The 22,206-nt window shown below is 41.7% G+C and overlaps 1 protein-coding gene across 1 annotated transcript in view; it reads right to left on the bottom strand.

Annotated features, from left to right (window-relative positions):
- Positions 1–22,206, bottom strand: part of slc1a7b (solute carrier family 1 member 7b) — a 99,847-nt gene that overhangs the window by 48,473 nt on the left and 29,168 nt on the right. The window contains exon 2 of the mRNA XM_079802820.1: positions 11,957–12,036. Within this exon, the coding sequence (XP_079658946.1) occupies positions 11,957–12,036 (80 nt within the window). The remainder of the gene's footprint in view (positions 1–11,956; positions 12,037–22,206) is intronic.

The raw sequence follows: 22,206 nt of genomic DNA, 5'->3' as shown, positions 1-22,206 counted from the left end.
ACCAAAGTTTGACTTCAAGAAAGGCCCCATTTTCAATCAAAATGGCTGCCGTCAGGTCCTTAAAATGACCATTACTCCTTTGTATTCCTCCTAGACCATGCAATAATACTGGTGCCTGATGCATGTTTTGGCCATTTAATATTCTAATTAGCATATCTGCATGATAGATAAGTGATTACAAGTACAATTATATTCATTAGAACTGTGTGGTACTGTAAAATATGTCAAAACAGGGCTGTCACGTGAAGGCTCAGTATTGCTAACCCCTTTTATTTTTGTGTTTTATTTTTTCATATATATTTTTATTTATACATATCTTTTTCTATTTTCTTCAGTTGTTTCCTCTTATTCTGATTTATTTTTTATACTTTTTTGCACTGTGACCTTCACTAGATTTACCATTAGTCGTCACACTCTTCTTCCCATAGAGGTTGACTATAGTGATTCTCCATATTCCCAACTTGACATGGTCCACAAGCAGGCATGCATGGTAGTCCATATGCCCTGCAACTGTACAATTACAGTTGGTCTGCAGGAGGCTTTCTGGGGCAGCAGTCTTACTGGTCATAACTGGCAGGAGCTGGTTGTCCACCAGTTTCCATCCCCAATCTACTGTGTTCATGTCACCTTCCTTTCCAATCCACACCATGATCTGGAAGTATACTCAGTTGGAGGCATATGAAGTTCTGGGGTAACAAATTATTTGGCGGTAATGATTTTCTTGCTAAAAAGGCTGTAGCGCAAAGAGGCAAGTGAATCGGTACTCTTTCCGCCAAACAACACTGCCATTGACCTCACTGTAATTTGGCATCAAATCAATACTACATTTTTTAAGCATAGTCTTTCTTAAATGTGTTTCTAATGCATGGCACACCAACAAAAAGGCAATTTTCCAGATAAAGTGATCTGATACTTGTCTTTGTTAAATGTTACATTGCACCGTAAAAAAACAAAAATAAAAAAATATTTTTGCTTTAAAAATTCTTCAGGATTGAATTCTGGAATAATGCATTTTTATTTCAAATGACCTCATCTGTGTGTGTGTCACATGACCTCATCAGGTCACACGTCAGTTCAGTGAAAAACATCAAGTTAATCATGGTTGTTTAAAATCTAATTTTGTGTAAAAATGTCTTACTTTTGACACTGTGACCGAATAATCAGTCAAGATGATTCAAAATCATGGCTGACATTATTTCTTCACCAATGGCCTTGGAAAGTGCATTGCATTATAAAAAAAACATGATTGAATTCTACAATTTCTGCCTGTACCTTTTTGCTCTTTCCAGTTTTCACAGTATGTACTGCTTCGCTTCACGTTTATTTATATAGTGCATTATACATACAGATTGTTTCACATCAGCTTCACATTAATATAACAGTGCTAATGTTGCAAAATTAATCAATTATGAAACTAATGAAGTCCCAGCTGTAAAGCAGCTCTACAAATGATAATAGTGTCATCATCCAGCTCAATTCAGTTCTCATCCGATAGTTTCAATGCAGTTAGATCGATAATATTACTGAATATTAATTGTCTTTTAAACCCCAAGAAAGAACCATGAATTGCACACACAAATAAACTGCCATCTGAAGACTTATAATGCATCTCGTCGATGAAAAACATCTCTTTTTCCCACTAAAAAGCATCCGGTACTCCTTTCCGATTACAGCTCATTTTCAGTATCTTGCCTCGTCACTGAGGTCAGATGCTGGTAAATGGCCTATTTTAGCCAAACGATCCATTGTCAATTAGTCACCAAACCCAAAGCTGAAAGTTCAACAAGCGGCCATGCACAGATTGTAACTGAAGGCAATTATGCTTTACAAGACATGTTTTTTCCGCAAATGATGGCAATTTCAGCCCCAGGAGATCAAGTGAGCATGTGGTCTATTAAACATACTTCCACAACGTCAGAAATTCACAATGCAAGAGAAATGTTCAGCCATTTGTGCAAGAGGGTCATTTAAGAAGCAGTCAACCCTATAAACTGCATCAAGCAACCTCTAATTTGGTCTCTAACCGAGTCTTCACATTGATTTTATAATTGATCTAATGCATCTGACGAACACTCAAATGGACATAACCTGGTGGTTTACTTCCATCCTTCATGAGGTAAACAAGTATCATGGGATATGCAAATTGATGCAAGATTAACATAAACAAAGATGCTAATAGAAGCCTCGCTACCATTTAAATCACTGCATATTTTAGGGTCATTAAATTGTATATTCTGTGATTATGATAGAAAAACAAGCAGTTCAAAGAAAGGTTACCAGTGTAAATAAAATAAAAATGAATAAAACAATAGATGTACTGTACTGCAATGCAGTGACATTCTTAAAGGGATAGTTCACCCAAAAATGAAGACTTTCGTTTGTCTTCAGAACAAACCTTTCTGTCCCTTTATTGACAGCTACGCAACTACCACTTTTCAAAAAGTTCATAAAGATATCGTAAAAATAAATCCATATGAATTGAGTGGTTTAGTCCAAATTTTCCGAAAAGAAAATCGCATTATATGATGAACAGATTAAATTTAGGCTTTTATTCACATATAAACATTGATCAGCGAACAAAAACAGAAGCTCAACCGAACCTGCTTGACGCGCGAGAATGAACCTCATTGGTTCTTGCAGAAGCTCAAACATGCTGCGTAACACGAGAATGAACCTCATTGGTTCTTGCTGAAGCTCAAACATGTTGCGTAACACGAGAATGAACCTCATTGGTTCTTGCTGAAGCTCAAACGTGCTGCGTAAAATGAGAATGAACCTCATTGGTTCTTGCTGAAGCTCAAACGTGCTGCGAAACGCGAGAATGAACCTCATTGGTTCTTGCTGAAGCTCAAACGTGCTGCGTAACACGAGAATGAACCTCATTGGTTCTTGCAGAAGCTCAAACGTGCTGCGTAACACTAGAATGAACCTCATTGGTTCTTGCTGAAGCTCAAACGTGCTGCGTAACACGAGAATGAACCTCATTGGTTCTTGCTGAAGCTCAAACGTGCTGCGTAACACGAGAATGAACCTCATTGGTTCTCGCTGAAGCTCAAACGTGCTGCATAACACTAGAATGAACCTCATTGGTTCTTGCAGAAGCTCAAACGTGCTGCGTAACACGAGAATGAACCTCATTGGTTCTTGCTGAAGCTCAAACGTGCTGCGTAACACGAGAATGAACCTCATTGGTTCTTGCAGAAGCTCAAACGTGCTGCGTAACACAAGAATGAACCTCATTGGTTCCTGCTGAAGCTCAAACGTGCTGCGTAACACAAGAATGAACCTCGTTGGTTCCTGCTGAAGCTCAAATGTGCTGCGTAACACAAGAATGAACCTCATTGGTTCCTGCTGAAGCTCAAATGTGCTGCGTAACACAAGAATGAACCTCATTGGTTCTTTCGGAAGCTCAAATGTGCTGCGTAACATGAGAATTAACCTCATTGGTTCTTTCGGAAGCTCAAATGTGCTGCGTAACATGAGAATTAACCTCATTGGTTCTTTCGGAAGCTCAAACGTGCTGTGTAACACCAGTTGATGAATGTTTATGGGAATAAGATCCTAAATTAAATCTGTTCATCATATACAGTGATCAAATCTCTTTAGAAAATATAGACTAAACTGCTTAATTAATATTACAATCTCTTTATGAACATTTTGAAGCGTTAAAGTGATAGTTGTAGCGTCTGGAGTGTCTCTCAACTAGGATCAAAGTGATCAGAGATGCTTTCCTCCAAACAGCTCTGCATATAAATTAAATTCCTGCTCCAACGGCTCCAAAAGGTCTGAGTCAGATTGCACCTCCGACTGTTTAATGACTAGCTAGAGTGTGACCAGAAGATAGTGATGGCCCTTTCTGAGCTTCAATCAGATTCTTATCAGCCAGGACAGTTCCCTCACCCTTCAGTCTGGAAGGGGGGGGGGGGGGGACGGACTCTAATACACACACACACACATACAAGCATTCCCCTCTATTTAGCCTTTAATTAAACTATCCCAGAAATTACATATATGACGATTTCTTAACTGTATGCATGCTCCCTATATTTCTTATGCTTGCGTGATGTAAGAACTATCTTGAACGCTCCAAATTGCTCTGTATAGAAGATGCACTGCCTTCATGTCTGTAACCAAGGCATGTTTGATGTCTAAATGTTCCTTTTTCTGTGTCTTAAGCCCTATTCGGACGGGATTAGTTTAACATGGGGAGGTGGGGGTAAAGTAATTATTACCAGAGGTTCTCTGTGATTTTAGTCCCGTCCGAATGTGCCATCTCGGTAATCATTACGGACAATGTCAGTAAAGATTACGGAGACTTTTACCTTCTGTAAAAAGGTCCGGAAAAATGACCTTGGGTAAAACTAATCCCGTTCGAATAGACCCGGTGTAAAAATGTACGGTAAAATTCCATCATTTCCTGTTTAAAAGTAGTTTTGGCGCGTTTTGCAAGCATGGAAGCGCTTGAAGAAGCACTCGGTTTCGTTGTAGGTGGTGGGACCAGTCCCGCCGCTGGCTGCTTTGATGCCCTAAGCGCGATCACTTTATGATGCCCGCAGTGGCGGCGTTCGCGAATTTTGCAGCCGCGGGTGGGTCGAGAGAGCATTTTCTTGTGGTGCTCCCCGGAGCACTTGGTGCCCTACGCGCAGCGCGTGATGCGCGTGGTGGTAGCGGCGTCACTGGGTGGGACAACTCTGTGGCAAACCTCCAGTATTTTCCGCATACAATTTAAAGCAACAATAAGATCGAAAGCACTTTTTAGAGGCACAACACTTCTTTTAGCTTTAGGTAAGTGTCTATTAACAATACAATCCAAACAGAATCGTTAGACTGGACCTAAATGTTTATGTTTATATATATTAGTGCTGTCAAACGATTAAAATATTTAATCGCGATTAATCGCATTAATGCCATAGTTAACTCACAATTAATCACAATTAATCGCACATTTTTATTTATTCTAAATGTCCCTTGATTTCTTTTTGTCCCATTATTTTTTCTTATTTTAATGCTCTTATCAACATAGAAAAGTGGATCGGCTTGCTTTGTTCAAATGTTTGTTTTATTGAAAACAACATTGGCATACTGTAGTGTTCGATTTCACACCAACATTCTCACTTGAAGCAGTCATTCACACTTGGAGCAAATAATCGCTCACACAATGTAACACTGTCCATCAATAAAAGGGTGAAAAAAAATACTTTGTTGCACAAACAGCCCCTTCAACAGCCCTTTCTAAGGGATCAAAACAGGGTGATACAAAATAAAATTACAAAGTGCACATGCAAGGTAAACTAGGACTCCGCCTATAGTGCAGTTAAACCAGGGGTCGCCAACTAGCGGACTCCGGTCCAAATCCGGACCGCGAAGCCTTTTGACGTAGGCTAATGAAACAGTTAACGTTGCAATGCTCACTGTTGCGTTCAGACCCAGACGCGCGGTCAAGCATGCAGGTGCACCGGACGCGAATGACGCGACATGCACGCCGCTTAATTCGCGCCGCAGAATGTCTATTTGCGTCTTTGCATTGACTTAAATCACTCGCGCAAAACGCTTCATTCGCGTCCGGTGTGAATGCACCATCAGAGCAGAAAGCAGCGCTCAAGACAAGCACTTTTAGTTGAAGACCCCTGAGTTAAACCATGGCATAATACGTTTCTCATTTCGGCGTCTCACGCTTGCCATCCACGTCTACTCTTTTAATGGCCCAAACAAGTGTGGGCAGCCGCAGCGTGCCTGATGTTTTGTTTCCGGTCTAGCTACATCCGGAGTGGTGTTGTAGTTTTTCTAACGTTACTAGTTGCTGCAACAGCATGTGAAAAAACTACAAAGTTTGTTAGACCAAAAAGAACGTTAATCTCGCGATAAAAAAATTGACGCCGTTAAAATAGGTTTGCGTTAACGTCGTTAATAACGCGTTTAACTGACAGCACTAATATATATATATATATATATATACACACACACACACACACACACATACACACACACACACACACACACATATTGTGTGTTTGCTCACGTGAAAACAGGAAGCAACGCACATGACGACAAGGAGGTTACGTTGGTGCGTAAAGCGAGTTACCCCTCCCAATTCTGCTAGTTTTACTGAGATGTCTTATCCCGTGCGAATTGGCCATTAATATTACAGACGTCCTGAGGTAAAATTACTTTACCCCCACCTCCCCATGTTAAACTAATCCCGTCCGAATAGGGCTTAAGTCAATGGTACAAAGTATATGGTTATGAGATGTACTGCTAGTAGGTTTTAGTCCTGTGGAGTGAAACTTTACTAGTTCTGGCTTCCAGCAAGAACATTCCATTGAGTAATAAAGTCCGAACAAAGAAACTCTCTCCCGCCTGAAATTCACACCAACGATTGGTCGCCGCCGGGAAAGTGGGCGTAGTTTTATGGACCTCAAAAGACAGTAACACCAGCATATCGGGGCTCAGTCAACTTGCAAGGACCCCGACGAGACAAATTTCCTTTTCCTCCCATCTCATCAGCGCGGCTCGCGGGCTTCGACCTGCGAGCCGGTACGGTCCAGCCAAGCTGTTGTTTCCTTTGAAGATCGACGCGCTCCGCGACGCAGTCACCAGACCGAGGAACTTAGCTGGACGAGATGGACTTTCCCTTCCAAGACGCTCTCTTCCCAAACACCTTTAAAAGTCCCGCGGACCAACGAAGCTCCGGAAGAACCAAACGGAGAGAGCGCTTCAGCGTGCAAACACTCTGAGAAACGCCAACGCACGCATCTTGCTTTACACAACACCAAGAAACCATGCAAGTATCAATTCTACCGAAATTTAGATGCGTTTTAAGATTGTACCCCTGTTTAAGGTGATATGGTTCTTGCTGGCTCCAGTGGTTTTGTCTGGGAAGGTGTCGGATCGGACACGATCATACCCTTCTTCCTTTCCCTTCCCCTCCTCCTCTTTACTTTCCACTATTCTGTAAATACATGTATTCTTTATGTAGTCATATGTAATCGTAGTATTAATCTTTATTAAAACCATGATACTCACGTTTTAATTGTCATTGTTTTGCTCACGGAACACGAGTCCCTTTAATGTCAGATCTAAGCTACGAGCTCTTATAAGCATCGTTGAATGCTTTAATTAATACCATAACTCGGAAAGTTTGTCCTTTGTGGCCAGAGGGATAAACTTCCCGAAAATTGGGTAGGAAGAATGGACCTAGTGAGTGGATAAAGAATTACAGCTCGTTCTTTAAACGGAACGGAGAGGAATTTTGAATCAACTCCCTAGAGGTTATTCTGTGATTATTTAATATAGATATATCTGTAGTTAATTGCAATAAATTGTTGTTAACCATATATATATACATTATATATTGCATAAATACCGAGGTTAGGTATTCCCCTTTTGGGTGATTTTGGAGATTTGTGATTAGATTATAACCCGTTATGATTGATCATAAATCCCTAAATATTAATACCCACAATTCCCTATTGAGCTAATTTTTAATTTAAATATATATGTAACCCTAAGACACTACATAGTTATGACAGAATTTACATTTTTGGGTGAACTAAACCTTTACGTCTCAAACAATTCAATTTAAACATTGCTCTTTGCCGTAACAGTGGCAGCAATGTAGAGAATAAATAAATAAGTAGAATAGTAATACCTTTGCAAACAAGCTCAAGACACATTAGAAATTTTTATCTGCTTATTTATGTTTCAAATTTTGGCTCTTTCAATTTTCCACCATCGGTTTTGGCTGCACTGGCCTCTGTGGAGTTTACATAGTTAAAGGTGCAGTGTGTACATTTTAGCGGCATCTAGTGGTGAGGTTGTGAATTGCAATCACGCACCGCTCACCCCTCCCTTTTGACACACGTAGAGAAGCTACGGTGGCCGACACAGGACAAAAATGTTGTAGTCGGAGAGCAGAGAATGACTAGCGCTCTGAAGAGAAGTTTGTCTGTTTAGGGCTACTGTAGAAACATGATGGCACAAAATGGCGACTTCACTGTAAGGGGACTCGCAGTGTATGTAGATAGAAATGGCTTATTCTAAGGTAATAAAAACGTAACGTTCATTATGTAAGGTCTTTATACACCACTGAAAACATAGTTATGTATATTAAATTGCATTTCTGTCAATAGATCCTCAAAAATATTACACACTGCACCAAAGTCAAAGGGCATATGAAGAGCTCTCTTCACAGATATGTAAGACACGCGAAGGAAATAGGCACTTATATCAAGGGTTCTGCGCTTCCAGGAACTGAATGTTTTTTGGAGAAATCAGCTCCTGTTCCCATTAATGGCAGGCACTTTCAACCCACTGCTGCTGTGCAATTCACACCCCTCCTCACACGCGGGTATGTTTTGAAATTGGACGTTTTAAGATCATCGCTGTGCTAAAAATCATAAGACATTCTCAGCACTTCGTTTTACATCTTTATTTTTTTCCAAAGATTATTTGCATTCAAAGCTTCCTAACATGGGCAGCCACGAAAACCAGGGCTGATGTTTTAGATTCTTATTCTGTGCTTGTTGTGTCAGATCAGGTTGCTTGTTTATAATTGCGATGCAGTTTGCAGGGTGTTTATGAGCATGATGCACATGGATAAATCAAGAAAGACTCTTCATTTAGTACAGCTGGGCCAGTTAGTTAATAATAAGAGTGTAGGTTTTATTAAAACAGGCTGTTGACAGGCGTGTGAGATGGAAGCCAGGATTACTGGGTTTCTTAATATTCATAATGATGAAAGCTGCAGTCTATGGCTGAATCCGAAATCGCCCCCTATACCCTTAAATAGGGCATTATTTGGGGGGACAGCCATTTGTAGTGGTGTCCGAAACCGTAGTGGACGTTATTGAGTGCACTCATTCAATCCCACATTGAGTGTACAGCCGATGTACACACAACGGCTGTCCGACTTCACACACTCGTTTTCATTCACTCCTTCAAGTGGACTAAATTAGTGGACTAACGAAGGGAATAGTGAATGAGGGTTTAGGGGGCGATTTCGGATTCGGCCCATGACTTCTGGAAATCAAGTTAAGTTTAGGTGGTTGAACTCTGCAACAATGTCTTGAACCAGCAATTAACTACCAAGTTAGAAAAAAAACCCCAGCTTGACCATCTTAATCTAGCCAGCAGATGAACCCACCTAAACCAGCTTGGACTAGATACTGACCAGCTACTTTTATTAAGGATGCATTAAATTGATCAAAAGTGGCATTTAAATATCTATTTCAAATAAATGCTGTTCTTTCCAACTTTCTATTCATCAAAGAATCATAAAAAATGCATCATGATTTCTACAAAATATGAAACTGTTTTCAACATTGATCATCATAAATATTTCTTGAGCAACAAATCATCATATCAGAATGATTTCTGAAGGATCATGTGACACTGAAGACTGGCAAAAATTCAGTTTTGATCACAGGAATAAATTACGTTTTAAAATATATTCACATACAAAACAGTTCTTTTGAATTACACACTCTAAAAAATGCTGGGTTAAAAACAACCCAAGTTGGGTTGAAAATGGACAAATCCAGCAATTGGGTTGTTTTAACCCAGGGGTTGGGTTAAATGTTTGCTTAAAACAACCCGATTTCTGGGTTAAAACAACCCACTTGCTGGGTTTGTCCAATTTCAACCCAACTTGGGCTGTTTTTAACCCAGCACTTTTTAGAGTGTAATAATATCTCACATTTCTTATGATTTTACAGCATTTTTGAACAACTAAATGCAGCCTTGGTGAGCAAAAGAGACTTCTTACAAAATTATTTAAAATAAAATGAATAAAACCAACCCCAAACTTTTTAACAGAAGCGTACACTCAAAAAAATATTTTATGACGCTGTTCACTTTATTTAAGCAATTACTCTTGATTTAACACAATTATATCAGGTTTCTGGTTCAAATGTAATTGATTCATGTTAAACTGACTTAAAACCGTTACTCTTTGACATAACTTGATGTTTTCATTTTGAAATAACATGTTTCAATCAAATAACCCAATCAAACAAGACTTTCACTTCCCATCATGCTTTGCAAATTCGAATTCGGATTCGGAGAGTAAATGTTTAAATGAAGTGCTAGTTGATGCATTTTTAACAAGATGGAGAGACTTTTTAATGCTTAATGTTTTGTTATGTTGGTATTTAAAGGTTTTTGTTATGTTAGTGTTTTTGGAGGTTACCATTGTGAAGTGTAGATCATGTGCTTGAGGTGAGGACCTGCTAATAACAATTAAAGTTGTTTTAATAATAAAAAACAACTTTGGGCATGCCAAAGATGTAACAAAACCATCTTCTAGCCAATAAGACCTTGTAAAAGGTTTTGTAAATGTTGTAAAAATAGTATTTCACTAAATTCACTAGATTTTGTATTTATTACGTATTTACTTGCAAGAATGTAGCCCCTCCTCCTCCAGCTCACGCCCGCGAGCAAACGCTGGCCCAATGTTGATCCTCGTCCTGCCTTTAATCCGATCACTTTCTCGTTTTCTCTTTTTGCTTTCCTCAGACAAAACCTTTGCTTTCTTATTTTTCTGTGCTGCTTCGGCCATGACTATAACATTCGGCAAACAAATGATTTGCGAGCGATTTTTTCACGCACGTCCGAATTTAAGGAAGTGGGGATGGTGGTGGAAGTGACGTATATGCCGTAAAGCAGTCTAATTTTGTAGTTCTTTTTGTTCTCGGGTTACTACCCGAAACCCGAAGTTTAAAAGTACGATTAAAAACGATACAGACCCCGTCAGGCTATGGCAGACGTGTCATTCAACCTATTGTAAGTCGATGTATCATCACAAGAGTTTTGAAAATATATTATGAAGGTTGAAAAGTTACCTAGTGCTGCTTTTAACTTCGGGTTTCGGGTAGTAACCCGAGAACAAAAAGAACTACAAAATTAGACTGCTTTACGGCATATACGTCACTTCCACCACCATCCCCACTTCCTTAAATTCGGACGTGCGTGAAAAAATCGCTCGCAAATCATTTGTTTGCCGAATGTTATAGTCATGGCCGAAGCAGCACAGAAAAATAAGAAAGCAAAGGTTTTGTCTGAGGAAAGCAAAAAGAGAAAACGAGAAAGTGATCGGATTAAAGGCAGGACGAGGATCAACATTGGGCCAGCGTTTGCTCGCGGGCGTGAGCTGGAGGAGGAGGGGCTACATTCTTGCAAGTAAATACGTAATAAATACAAAATCATATTTTAGGATACCTAACATGTCTGTGATATTGGTTTATTTGTCTTTCCTCAAGCTTTAATGCAAATCGATTTTTCGAATTTGCAGATTCATCTATGGTAGCTTGATATTATAATATTGACGATATATGGTTATTACCTACCATTCAAACATTGAATTGAAGTATCATATAGATTCTGTAAAACGGGAACCAATAGACTAGGCTACTATAATGACGCTGGCTTGTAAACGTGAGCATCGCGATCATTTGGCGTTTGAAAAAAATAAAACCCATGAAATTGTATTCATATGACATGCTGAAACATGTGCCACTGTACCTGGGATGAAGACATTTCACACACGACGCAAGCAGAACACCTGCATGTGAACTCCTGCAGAGTTCAGGGCTATCATAGTTGTCATGTCAACAAATGCACGTGCGATGCATCCCCTGATGTAGAGTGACCGTTTACGACAGTAGTAGAGGACAATACTGTTTCACAACTGTAGGGGGAGCCCGAGAGCAAAAGTTACCTAGTGCGGCTTTAACCTGATTTAACTAAATGGCATTGAATTAACCTTACGTAAAAAAACATAAGTTTACTGAAATAAACAATTTTAATTAAATTCAACATAACCCAATTACGTGGAACCTGTTGACATAATAAAAATGTAAACCCACGTATCATTAAGATGGTTTTTAAAGCAGGGAATGGAGCTCCATATACTGTACATAAAACCAGCTTGTTATCCATAGAGATCCTTATTGAGTCTTACCTGGACACGACCAGAGGCAAAATCAACATCTTCAACATCCTCATCAACAGCTCTCCAGGGAACTGGAAGTATTTCACTTCCTGTGAGAAAGAGAAAAAAAAAAGACACAACAATCAATAAAACACAGACCAGTCACTCACAACCAGTTCAATGAGGCGGTTATGACAGAAAATGCTGAGAATCAACATGTGAGAGTTATTGATTTGCCATGATGGATTTGGCCTTTAGTCCCCTTTCCCAGTGTTTCGGGGAAGATGGTTTTGTCATTGTGCTGTGCTGTTTAGGGCTTGTTTCAAAATTATCAGGTTTTGCTTTCATATAGGAATGAAAAGGCCATCAGACATCGTTTTGACATTTAAAGCCCATGAAATCAAAATGTACGTTTTTTGGCTTTTAGTATGAATACGTTCGCCTTACAGTTTTCTGAAAATGGTTCTAAATTGTAATACATTCCCATTTATAGCAAACATATGCGAGTGGAGTAACAGATCTAAAATCTAAGGAGGAGAATGGGATGGCATTTGATACTGTATAGTACCTTTAAAGATAGTACTCTAAGTGCTTTAAAGTGGTTCCCCTGATTACAAGCCAATGAACCACATTTAGTGCTATTTAGCACCATTTTTGTTTACAGTATAGTGTGCTCTAAAACAATGACAAAATTCGCATTTATAGAAGATACAAGCATTCAAAACTTACAGTCTCTCATTTCCGCTAATATGGATCAATGATTTTGAGGACATCACTCTGCACTTCAGCTTCCCCTCAGATTTTCTGTCCAAACAAATGCTCTCTAGAATCTGAAGCCCCGCCCCCTACATTATAACAGACGCTGAAGGTATGTCCAGACCAGGAAACGTATCTTATTAACATAACCGTTTTGATTCTACACAGAATGATGTATTTTAAAGTGATATGGAGGAGATCAGGAGGAGAAACGGTTAGAAATTAGGAGAAACTGCAGCTTTACTGAGTTCAATGGCTCTGGTCGAGCTGTGATATAAACTAAACGCTATTGGCTGTTTTAAAAAAAAGGGGAGGGGCTGTTCGATATGTCCCGCCCTGTCTTCCTGTTTCAGTGGAAATGACATCAACACATTGAATAATGCTGCACGTTTCAAGGCACTTCAGTAGGATTTTAATATTACCAAAAAACCTTCAAAGACAATGAGGATCCGACCCACAATTAAGATATTATACCTCTTTTGCATAACTTCAGGCCCTCGGCAGTGACTGCAGTCCAAAATTTAAGAAACTGCCCAGCGATAATGCCCAAATCTCTCTCTCGCTCTCTTTGGTTGGATATTTGGCCTGCAGTCAGGACTCTGAGAAAGCCTCTTTGCTTTAAGCTCTGTCTGTTTTGTGACGTGCTATGAGAGCAGAGGACTGCCAGAGCGGAGAAGTTAATCCATCTTAAAACTGCAGAGTGGCACTCCACTGACTGCTCACAAACATGAAAGTAAAATAGCTATACTTACCGTTCAAATGTCTGGGGTTGGTCAGATTTTTGTATGTTTTTGAAAGAAGTCTCTTCTGCTCACCAAGGCTGCATTTATTTGTTCAAAAATACAGTAAGCCAGTAATATTGTAAAATATTATTAGAATTTAAAACAACAGTTTTCTGTGTGAATATATAGTAAAATGTAATTTATTCCTGTGATCAAAGCTGAATTTTCAGCATCATTACTCCAGTCTTTCAGTGTCACATGATCCTTCAGAAATCATTCTGATAGGAGGATTTGCTGCTCAAGAAACAGTATTATCAATCATGAAAAGAGTTGCGGTGCGTAATATTTTTGTGGAAATGTTTTTAAAGGGATAGTTCACCCAAAAATGAAAATTAGTCCATGATTTACTCACCCTCGAGTCATCTGAGGTGTATATGACATTCTTCTTTCAGACAAATAAAATGTAAGAGTTATATTAAAAATGTTCTGGCTAATCCAAGCATTATAATAGCAGTAATAGTTGCTCGGTTTTTGAAGTCCATAAAAAATGCATCTTTCCGTCAAATAACTGCTCCACGCGGCTCCAGGGTGTTAATTAAAGAAAAATATCCATATTTAAAAATGTATTTCATTTTTTTCTATGGCTCTGCATCAGCCGTCCCCGCGCCATCACTTCCGATGAATAAGGTCAAAATACATGCAAAATACCAGCTCGATCATAGATATATACATAGATTCCTCATTAGTGCCTGCGTGGATCAGTCGAATGAGGCATCTACGTTTATATATCTTTGATCGCGCAAGTATTTTGACCTTATTCGCCGGAAGTTATGGCGCTGGGAATACTAGATGACATTCATCTGATAAGAGGTAAAAAAATAACATAAATACTGTTGGGTTTCTCGCAGAAACCGATCGTTTCGTGTCTTAAGACATCAATGTGTTGCCACGAGCCGCATGGTTTAATAAGGATACGTCATTGACATGCACTATACGACTATCACACTGCAAAGGTTGGAGTTACAAATCTTCATTTGTTCTACTGAAGAAACAAAGACACCTACATCTTGGATGCCCTGGGGGTAAGCAGATAAACATAAAAAATTCGTTTTTGGGTGAACTATCCCTTTAAAAGCATTTATGAGCAATCCATTACAAGCATTTATTTGAAATATAAATCTTTATTGTCACTTTTGATCACTTTAATGCATCCTTGCTGAATAAAAATATTAATTTCTTTCCAAAAAACCCAAACTTTTGAACAGTAGAGAACATGAGGTATATATTAACGAATCCTGAAAACGTTTACACTGTTAAAAAAACATTTACACAAAAATGTTAAGCGGCACAACTGTTTTCAAACCAAACAAACCTATACGTTTTGCTTGAAAAGTGTGCTTTAGTGCACTCTAAAAACTGAAGAGTTGGGTTGAAAATTGACTAACTCAGCAATTGGGTTGTTTTAACCCAGTGAATGGGTTGTTTTAACCCAGCGGTTGGGTTAAATGTTTGCTTAAAACAACCCAATGGCTGGGTTAAAACAACCCAATTGCCCAGCATTTTTTAGAGTGTAGTGAGATTTTGATCTAATGCAAGAAAATTCAAATATTTGACATTTTTCAACCACTAGAATATAGAGAGAATTGTGTTAATCTCCGAATACAGAAAGTGCGCTGCAAATATCAAAATGACCTCAATGTTTCAATTACTGAATACTCTGTTAATGTAATGGCTCCTTACAGAGGCCAATCATTTCTGAAGAGGAACTGCTGCTAGGATGGCAAATCATCCCATACAAAGTTTTCCTATCTGCCTGTTGCAATATTAGAAAATATGTTCTCTTGGATGAGATCACTTTAATTATAGGGAGCCACTTCATTGCTGATTGCTGAAGAAAGGACAAGGATGAGCACTGTATTTTTCCTCATGTTGCAGGACGTACAGATCCATAATTTACAATGGAGCAATGATTGCCAATCCATTATTTCTTTGAGAACATCTTATGCTTTGTTTTTTAATGCTTAGTTTTTGCTGCGGAATTATGATATGCCTTTGTTCCTACACTCTGAGAAGAATTATAAAGCAGGTGTTTAAAAATTAACCATTGATTTGTGCATAAGTGGCTCATCTGTGTGCGATAACAGAGGCCAGATGGTACGCTTGTTCTCCTAAAGCGTAACAAGGTACATCATGCTTATATTTAATGGTTAAAGAATGGCTGGGCAATATACAACAGTACAGATGAGTCCTGCGAGACTTTAAAATTGTGTTTGATTGGTACAAACTGCCTTGTGTTGTTTGCACATGAGAGAGACTGAAAACGAGAGCATGCAATTATATTGAAAATGCAGGATTTTTCCCAAACAAGTCAAGATAAGGAAGTAGTTTAATTGGTTACAGTTACAGTTTCATTTGTTAACTTTAGTTAACTAACAATGAATGAAATGCATGTTGAAAATTGGATCGAACCGAGCCACAGAACACACTTGTAGCCACACAGCAGTAAGGGGCATGTCTACTCATAAAGGGGGAGGTGCCTTCGTTGCATAGCGTGTTCATTAATTTTGGGGGCGGGGCTATCAAGATAGGGGTGTGATCCTCTTGTGTAGGGGTGTGTTTGTTTTGGTGATTTCAAATAACAGCGTTTCTCAGAAATTGTTTACTGTTAATTAAATGGACATGAGCTATCAACTAACATTTACTAACATTAAGAGTTGTATTAATAATAATAACTAACGTTAACAATAAATACTAAACAAAAATGCTATTTATTTATAAACTTTAAAAACAAGATTAAATATAGCTTAAATATAGTCATGCCAACATGGCTGGTAGCATCAGACCAAGTGAAACAACGAGCAAGAAAATTTAAATTTTAAGATGATTATAGGCAAAATGGCTGAAAAATAATAAATATAGTCACTGGTAAAATTATTTAATGGTTTATCACTTTCAACAAATAAGTGGCACTGTGAACAAATTGATGTGGTGTGGTCAGAGTGAGGTGACAATGACACATTCAAAGTTTGGTGTCATAATGCCAACGCATTGCAGAGATACAGCCTCAAGAGTTATCTGGGCATCATGCCTCAAATTTGTTGCTGCGCTATATGAAAACAGTTTCGTCTATCGACACGAAATCCATAATTTTTTGTTGTCACAGTCTGAAGATGACACAATTCAATTTTGGTGAAAATCGGACAAACGATCTAGGAGGAGTTCGGAAAAGTTCGAAATGATTCAAAAATTGATATCAATGTTCTTGGCATGACCCAAGGAATGTATTAAGACCAGATTCATAAATTAGCCTTATAATAGGCTAATTTAATCAAAAGTTATAAGCATTTCTGGAAATTTCATTATAACTTTTTTGACCGCAAGGTGGAGCTTCCCCAAAACTTTTTAAGTACCTTCAGAGCATGGACAAAGACACATACCGAGTTTCGTAATGATACGCAAATGCGTTCGTAAAATATAGCATTTTTTCACAAAATTCAAAATTGCAGATGCCCAAAATGGCTGATATGGGAAAACTGGGTATTGTATTATCGGCGTGATGCCCTTAATCTAAAGAGACCAGTTTTGGGTTAGGGATTTTTGGCCAAAGCGTTCAGAAGTTATAAGCAGAAAACGTTCATATCTCCTGACCACTAGGTGGCACTGCGCCGAAACTGTACAGGTCGCCTCAAGTTATGATTGGCATAACACACACCAAGTTTGATCAGAATATGCCAAAGCGTTGCAGAGATATAGCCTCACGTTCATTTTGGCGGGCACTTTGGCAAATTCGTTTTTGTGCGTTATTCAAGAACGGTTTGACCAATTCCATATATTTTTGTCTGCATTGTCTGAAGATGATCTGGTTAAACTTACGTGAAAATCAGAGCTACGGCCTAGGAGAAGTTTAGAAAAAGTGGGAAAATTCAAACATCGTCTTGAGCCAAGGAATCAGAGGAAAAAAAATATATAATAAACTTACGGTTCAAAAGTTCTCCTCCATGAACTGCCACCTTAACGTGGTGGAGGGGTTTGAGTACCCGAATGACCCTAGGAGCTACGTTGTCCGGGGCTTTATGCCCCTGGTAGGGTCTCCCAAGGCAAACAGGTCCTAGGTGACAGGTCAGACTAAGAGCAGTTCAAAACCCCTTATGATGACAAAAAAAAGGAGGACCGTGACGTCGCCCGGTACGGCGCAGCCGGGGCCCCACCCTGGAGCCAGGCCTGGGGTTGGGGCTCGTATGCGAGCGCCTGGTGGCCGGGCCTTCCCCCACGGGGTCCGGCCGGGCTCAGCCCAAAGGAGCGACGTGGGGACACCTTCCCGTGGGCCCACCACTCACAGGAGGGACCGTAAGGGGCCGGTGCAAAGAAGATCGGGCAGCAGTCGAAGGCGGGGGCCTAGACGACCCAATCCCTGGATATGGAAACTGGCTCTTGGGACATGGAATGTCACCTCGCTGGCGGGGAAGGAGCCTGAGATTGTGCGTGAGGTTGAGAGGTTCCGACTAGAGATAGTCGGAATCACCTCCACGCACGGCTTGGGCTCTGGAACCACACTCCTCGAGAGGGGATGGACTCTTCACCACTCTGGAGTTGCCCATGGTGAGAGGCGGCGGGCTGGTGTGGGTTTGCTTATAGCCCCCCAGCTCTGCCGCCATGTGTTGGAGTTTACCCCGGTGAACGAGAGGGTCGTTTCCCTGCGGCTTCGGCTCAGGGATAGGTCTCTCACTGTTGTGTGTGCCTACGGGCCAAACAGCAGTGCAGAGTACCCGACCTTCTTGGTGTCCCTGGGAGGGGTGCTGGAAAGTGCTCCGACTGGGGACTCCGTCGTTCTACTGGGGGACTTCAACGCCCACATGGGCAATGACAGTGAAACCTGGAGGGGCGTGATTGGGAGGAACGGCCCCCCTGATCTGAACCCGAGTGGTGTTCAGTTATTGGACTTCTGTGCTAGTTACAGTTTATCCATAACGAACACCATGTTCAAGCATAAGAGTGTCCATCAGTGCACATGGCACCAGGACACTCTAGGTCGTAGGTCAATGATCGACTTTGTGGTCGTTTCATCTGACCTGCGGCCGTATGTCTTGGACACTCGGGTGAAGAGAGGGGCGGAGCTGTCAACTGATCACCACCTGGTGGTGAGTTGGATCCGATGGCGGGGGAGGAAGCTGGATAGACTCGGTAGACCCAAACGTATTGTGAGGGTCTGCTGGGAACGTTTGGCCGAGTCTCCTGTCAGAGAGATCTTCAACTCCTGCCTCCGGCAGAGCTTACACCGGATCCCGAGGGAGGCTGGAGATATTGAGTCCGAGTGGACCATGTTCTCCACCTCCATTGTCAAAGCGGCTGCTCGGAGCTGTGGACGCAAGGTCTCCGGTGCCTGTCGAGGCGGCAATCCCCGAACCCGGTGGTGGACACCAGAAGTAAGGGATGCCGTCAAGCTGAAGAAGGAGTCCTATCGGGCCTGGCTGGCTTGTGGGACTCCTGAGGCAGCTGACAGGTACCGGCAGGCTAAACGGACTGCAGCCCGGGTGGTTGTGGAGGCAAAAACTCGGGCCTGGGAGGAGTTCGGTGAGGCCATGGAAAAGGACTATCGGCTGGCCTCGAAGAGATTCTGGCAAACCGTCCGGCGCCTCAGGAGGGGGAAGCAGTGCCCTACCAACGCTGTTTACAGTGGCGATGGGCGGCTGTTGACCTCAACTGGGGATGTTGTCGGACGGTGGAAGGAATACTTCGAGGATCTCCTCAATCCCACCGTCACGTCTTCCATTGAGGAAGCAGAGGCTGGGGGCTCAGAGGAGGACTCGTCCATCACCCAAGCTGAAGTCACCGAGGTGGTCAAGAAACTCCTCGGTGGCAAGGCACCGGGGGTGGATGAGATCCGCCCTGAGTACCTCAAGTCTCTGGATGCTGTGGGGCTGTCTTGGCTGACACGCCTCTGCAGCATCGCGTGGCGGTCGGGGACAGTGCCTCTGAGATGGCAGACCGGGGTGGTGGTCCCTCTTTTTAAGAAGGGGGACCGGAGGGTGTGTTCCAACTATAGGGGGATCACACTTCTCAGCCTCCCCGGGAAAGTCTATGCCAGGGTACTGGAGATGAGAATTCGGCCGATAGTGGAACCTCGGATTCAGGAGGAACAGTGTGGTTTTCGTCCTGGTTGTGGAACACTGGACCAGCTCTATACCCTTTACAGGGTGCTGGAGGGTTCATGGGAGTTTGCCCAACCAGTCCACATTTGTTTTGTGGATTTGGAGAAGGCATTCGACTGTGTCCCTCGCGGCGTCCTGTGGAGGGTGCTGGGGGAATATGGGGTCCGGGGTCCTTTGCTGAGGGCTGTCCGGTCCCTGTATGACCGAAGCAGGAGTTTGGTCCGCATTGCCGGCAGTAAGTCAGACTTGTTCCCGGTGCATGTTGGACTCCGGCAGGGCTGCCCTTTGTCAGCGGTTCTGTTCATAATTTTTATGGACAGAATTTCTAGGCGCAGCCAGGGGCCGGAGGGTGTCAGGTTTGGGGACCACACGGTTTCGTCTCTGCTCTTTGCGGATGACGTTGTCGTGTTGGCCCCTTCTAACCAGGACCTTCAGCATGCACTGGGACGGTTTGCAGCCGAGTGTGAAGCGGCTGGGATGGGGATCAGCACCTCCAAATCCGAGGCCATGGTCCTCAGTCGGAAAAGGGTTGCTTGCCCACTTCAAGTTGGTGGAGAGTTCCTGCCCCAAGTGGAGGAGTTCAAGTATCTAGGGGTCTTGTTCACGAGTGAGGGGAGGATGGAACGGGAGATTGACAGACGGATCGGTGCAGCTTCTGCAGTAATGCGGTCGATGTACCGGTCTGTCGTGGTGAAGAAAGAGCTAAGCCGTAAGGCGAAGCTCTCGATTTACCGGTCAATCTACGTTCCTACTCTCACCTATAGTCACGAGCTTTGGGTCATGACCGAAAGGACAAGATCCCGGATACAGGCGGCCGAAATGAGTTTTCTCCGCAGGGTGGCTGGGCGCTCCCTTAGAGATAGGGTGAGAAGCTCAGTCACTCGGGAGGAACTCGGAGTAGAGCCGCTGCTCCTCCACATCGAGAGGGGTCAGCTGAGGTGGCTCGGGCATCTGTTCCGGATGCCTCCTGAATGCCTTCCCGGGAAGGTGTTTCGGGCATGTCCAACCGGGAGGAGGCCCCGGGGAAGACCAAGGACACGCTGGAGGGACTATGTCTCCCGGCTGGCCTTGGAACGCCTCGGTGTCCCCCCGGAAGAGCTAGAGGAAGTGTCCAGGGAGAGGGAAGTCTGGGCATCTCTGCTTAGACTGCTGCCCCCGCGACCCGGCCCCGGATAAAGCGGAAGAAGATGGATGGATGGGTTCAAAAGTTAGCATAAACGTGAGTGCATATTTGGACAGGTGATGGTTCTAGAGGGATTGAGTTAGAGACTCCAGATTTACTATGGTGACAGTTCAGACTGTCCTCTGTCTGTGTGCCAAATTTCACTACTTTCTCGCAAGCAGTTCTATGGGCTGCCATAGACTTCCTGAGTGGAAGAATAATAATAAGAAGAATGCCAACGATTACAATAGGTGCCTACGCACCTTCAGTGCTAGGCCCCTAATAATACAGAGTAACAAATGGATTGCTCATTGTTACTTAATACTAGTTAAAGCATTAACTAAAGTTAAAAAATGGGACCTTATTGTAAAGTGTTATCCAGTTAACTTTTTTTTTTTTTTTTTTTTTTTTTAGATTTTGTTAATGAAGTTCCAACAAAACAAAGCAAACAAAACCAAACCAAAAAAAACAAAAAGGGGGGATGGGGACAACTGCTCAGGCAGACCTTAAATGCACAATTGACCGTTCGCAAAGACCCGCCCCCTTTAGTTACTGTTGCTATGTTCAAAAAGCCATGGCGCTCTCACACCACACATATGTTCGTGGTTGTGGTGTGTATCGTGGAGCAAAGAGGACACTGATAAAACGCTGACAGACAGGACAGAGTTACTTTTTACATGAAACAAAGTCTCACCTTTGAAATGTAAAATTTTTAAAGAAATTTAAACAATAAATAGCGTTTTGTGGCTCTTGAATGTGTTGTGATCGCTGTAGCGCCTCAGTTAAAGCTGCTCGTGAACTGATTATCTCTTTCTTGTAGTTGATTGATAAGCATGAAATAAATATGAATGAACATTAAAAGAAATGTTGTTTCAACCATGGAAAGACGTCAGTACACACCGTTTTTCCAAGTTCAAGTCCGCCGACGTTAATCTACTAACTCTCCTGACTGCTTTGTCGGACAAAACAGCAGATTCGGCGATGTGATTGGTCAGATCGCCTGTCAATCAAACTTGCGGCGAAGGGTGAATTCTCAAATCAGTTTTTAATCAAATAAAATCAAGGAAATAGATAGATTACAGGGGAAGATACATAAACATAATGTTAGCAGTCGTCCAAGGTGAGAGAAACCAAATAGGATGTCCATATCCGATGAAATCCATTTGTAGAAGTGTCAAAAATTCCATTGGGATGCGTTCTTTCACAAGATCATGCCATTTTTTGTTTGAGGGAGTTTTTTCATTTATCCAGAACATCAAAATGTTCTTTTTTGCAGCAAAAGATAAAATACTGAAGTCTCTTATGATTCAAAATATTATCAGCGGGCAGACCTAGACAAGAACAAAGATCAACATCTATATTCATTCCCAGAATATTGCCAATGTGGTCTGCAATTTTCTTCCAAAATGACTGAATCCTGTCAAAAGACCAGATACAATGAATAAAATTACCAACTGATGTTTTGAGCTGTAGGGGGAAGTTTTGGTCCAT

This window comes from Gobio gobio (assembly GCF_949357685.1).
Source record: "Gobio gobio genome assembly, chromosome: 21".
NCBI classification, from domain to species: Eukaryota; Metazoa; Chordata; class Actinopteri; order Cypriniformes; family Gobionidae; genus Gobio; species Gobio gobio.
The sequence above is the reverse complement of the archived record's forward strand: the minus strand, read 5'-3'. Positions and strand labels throughout refer to the sequence as shown.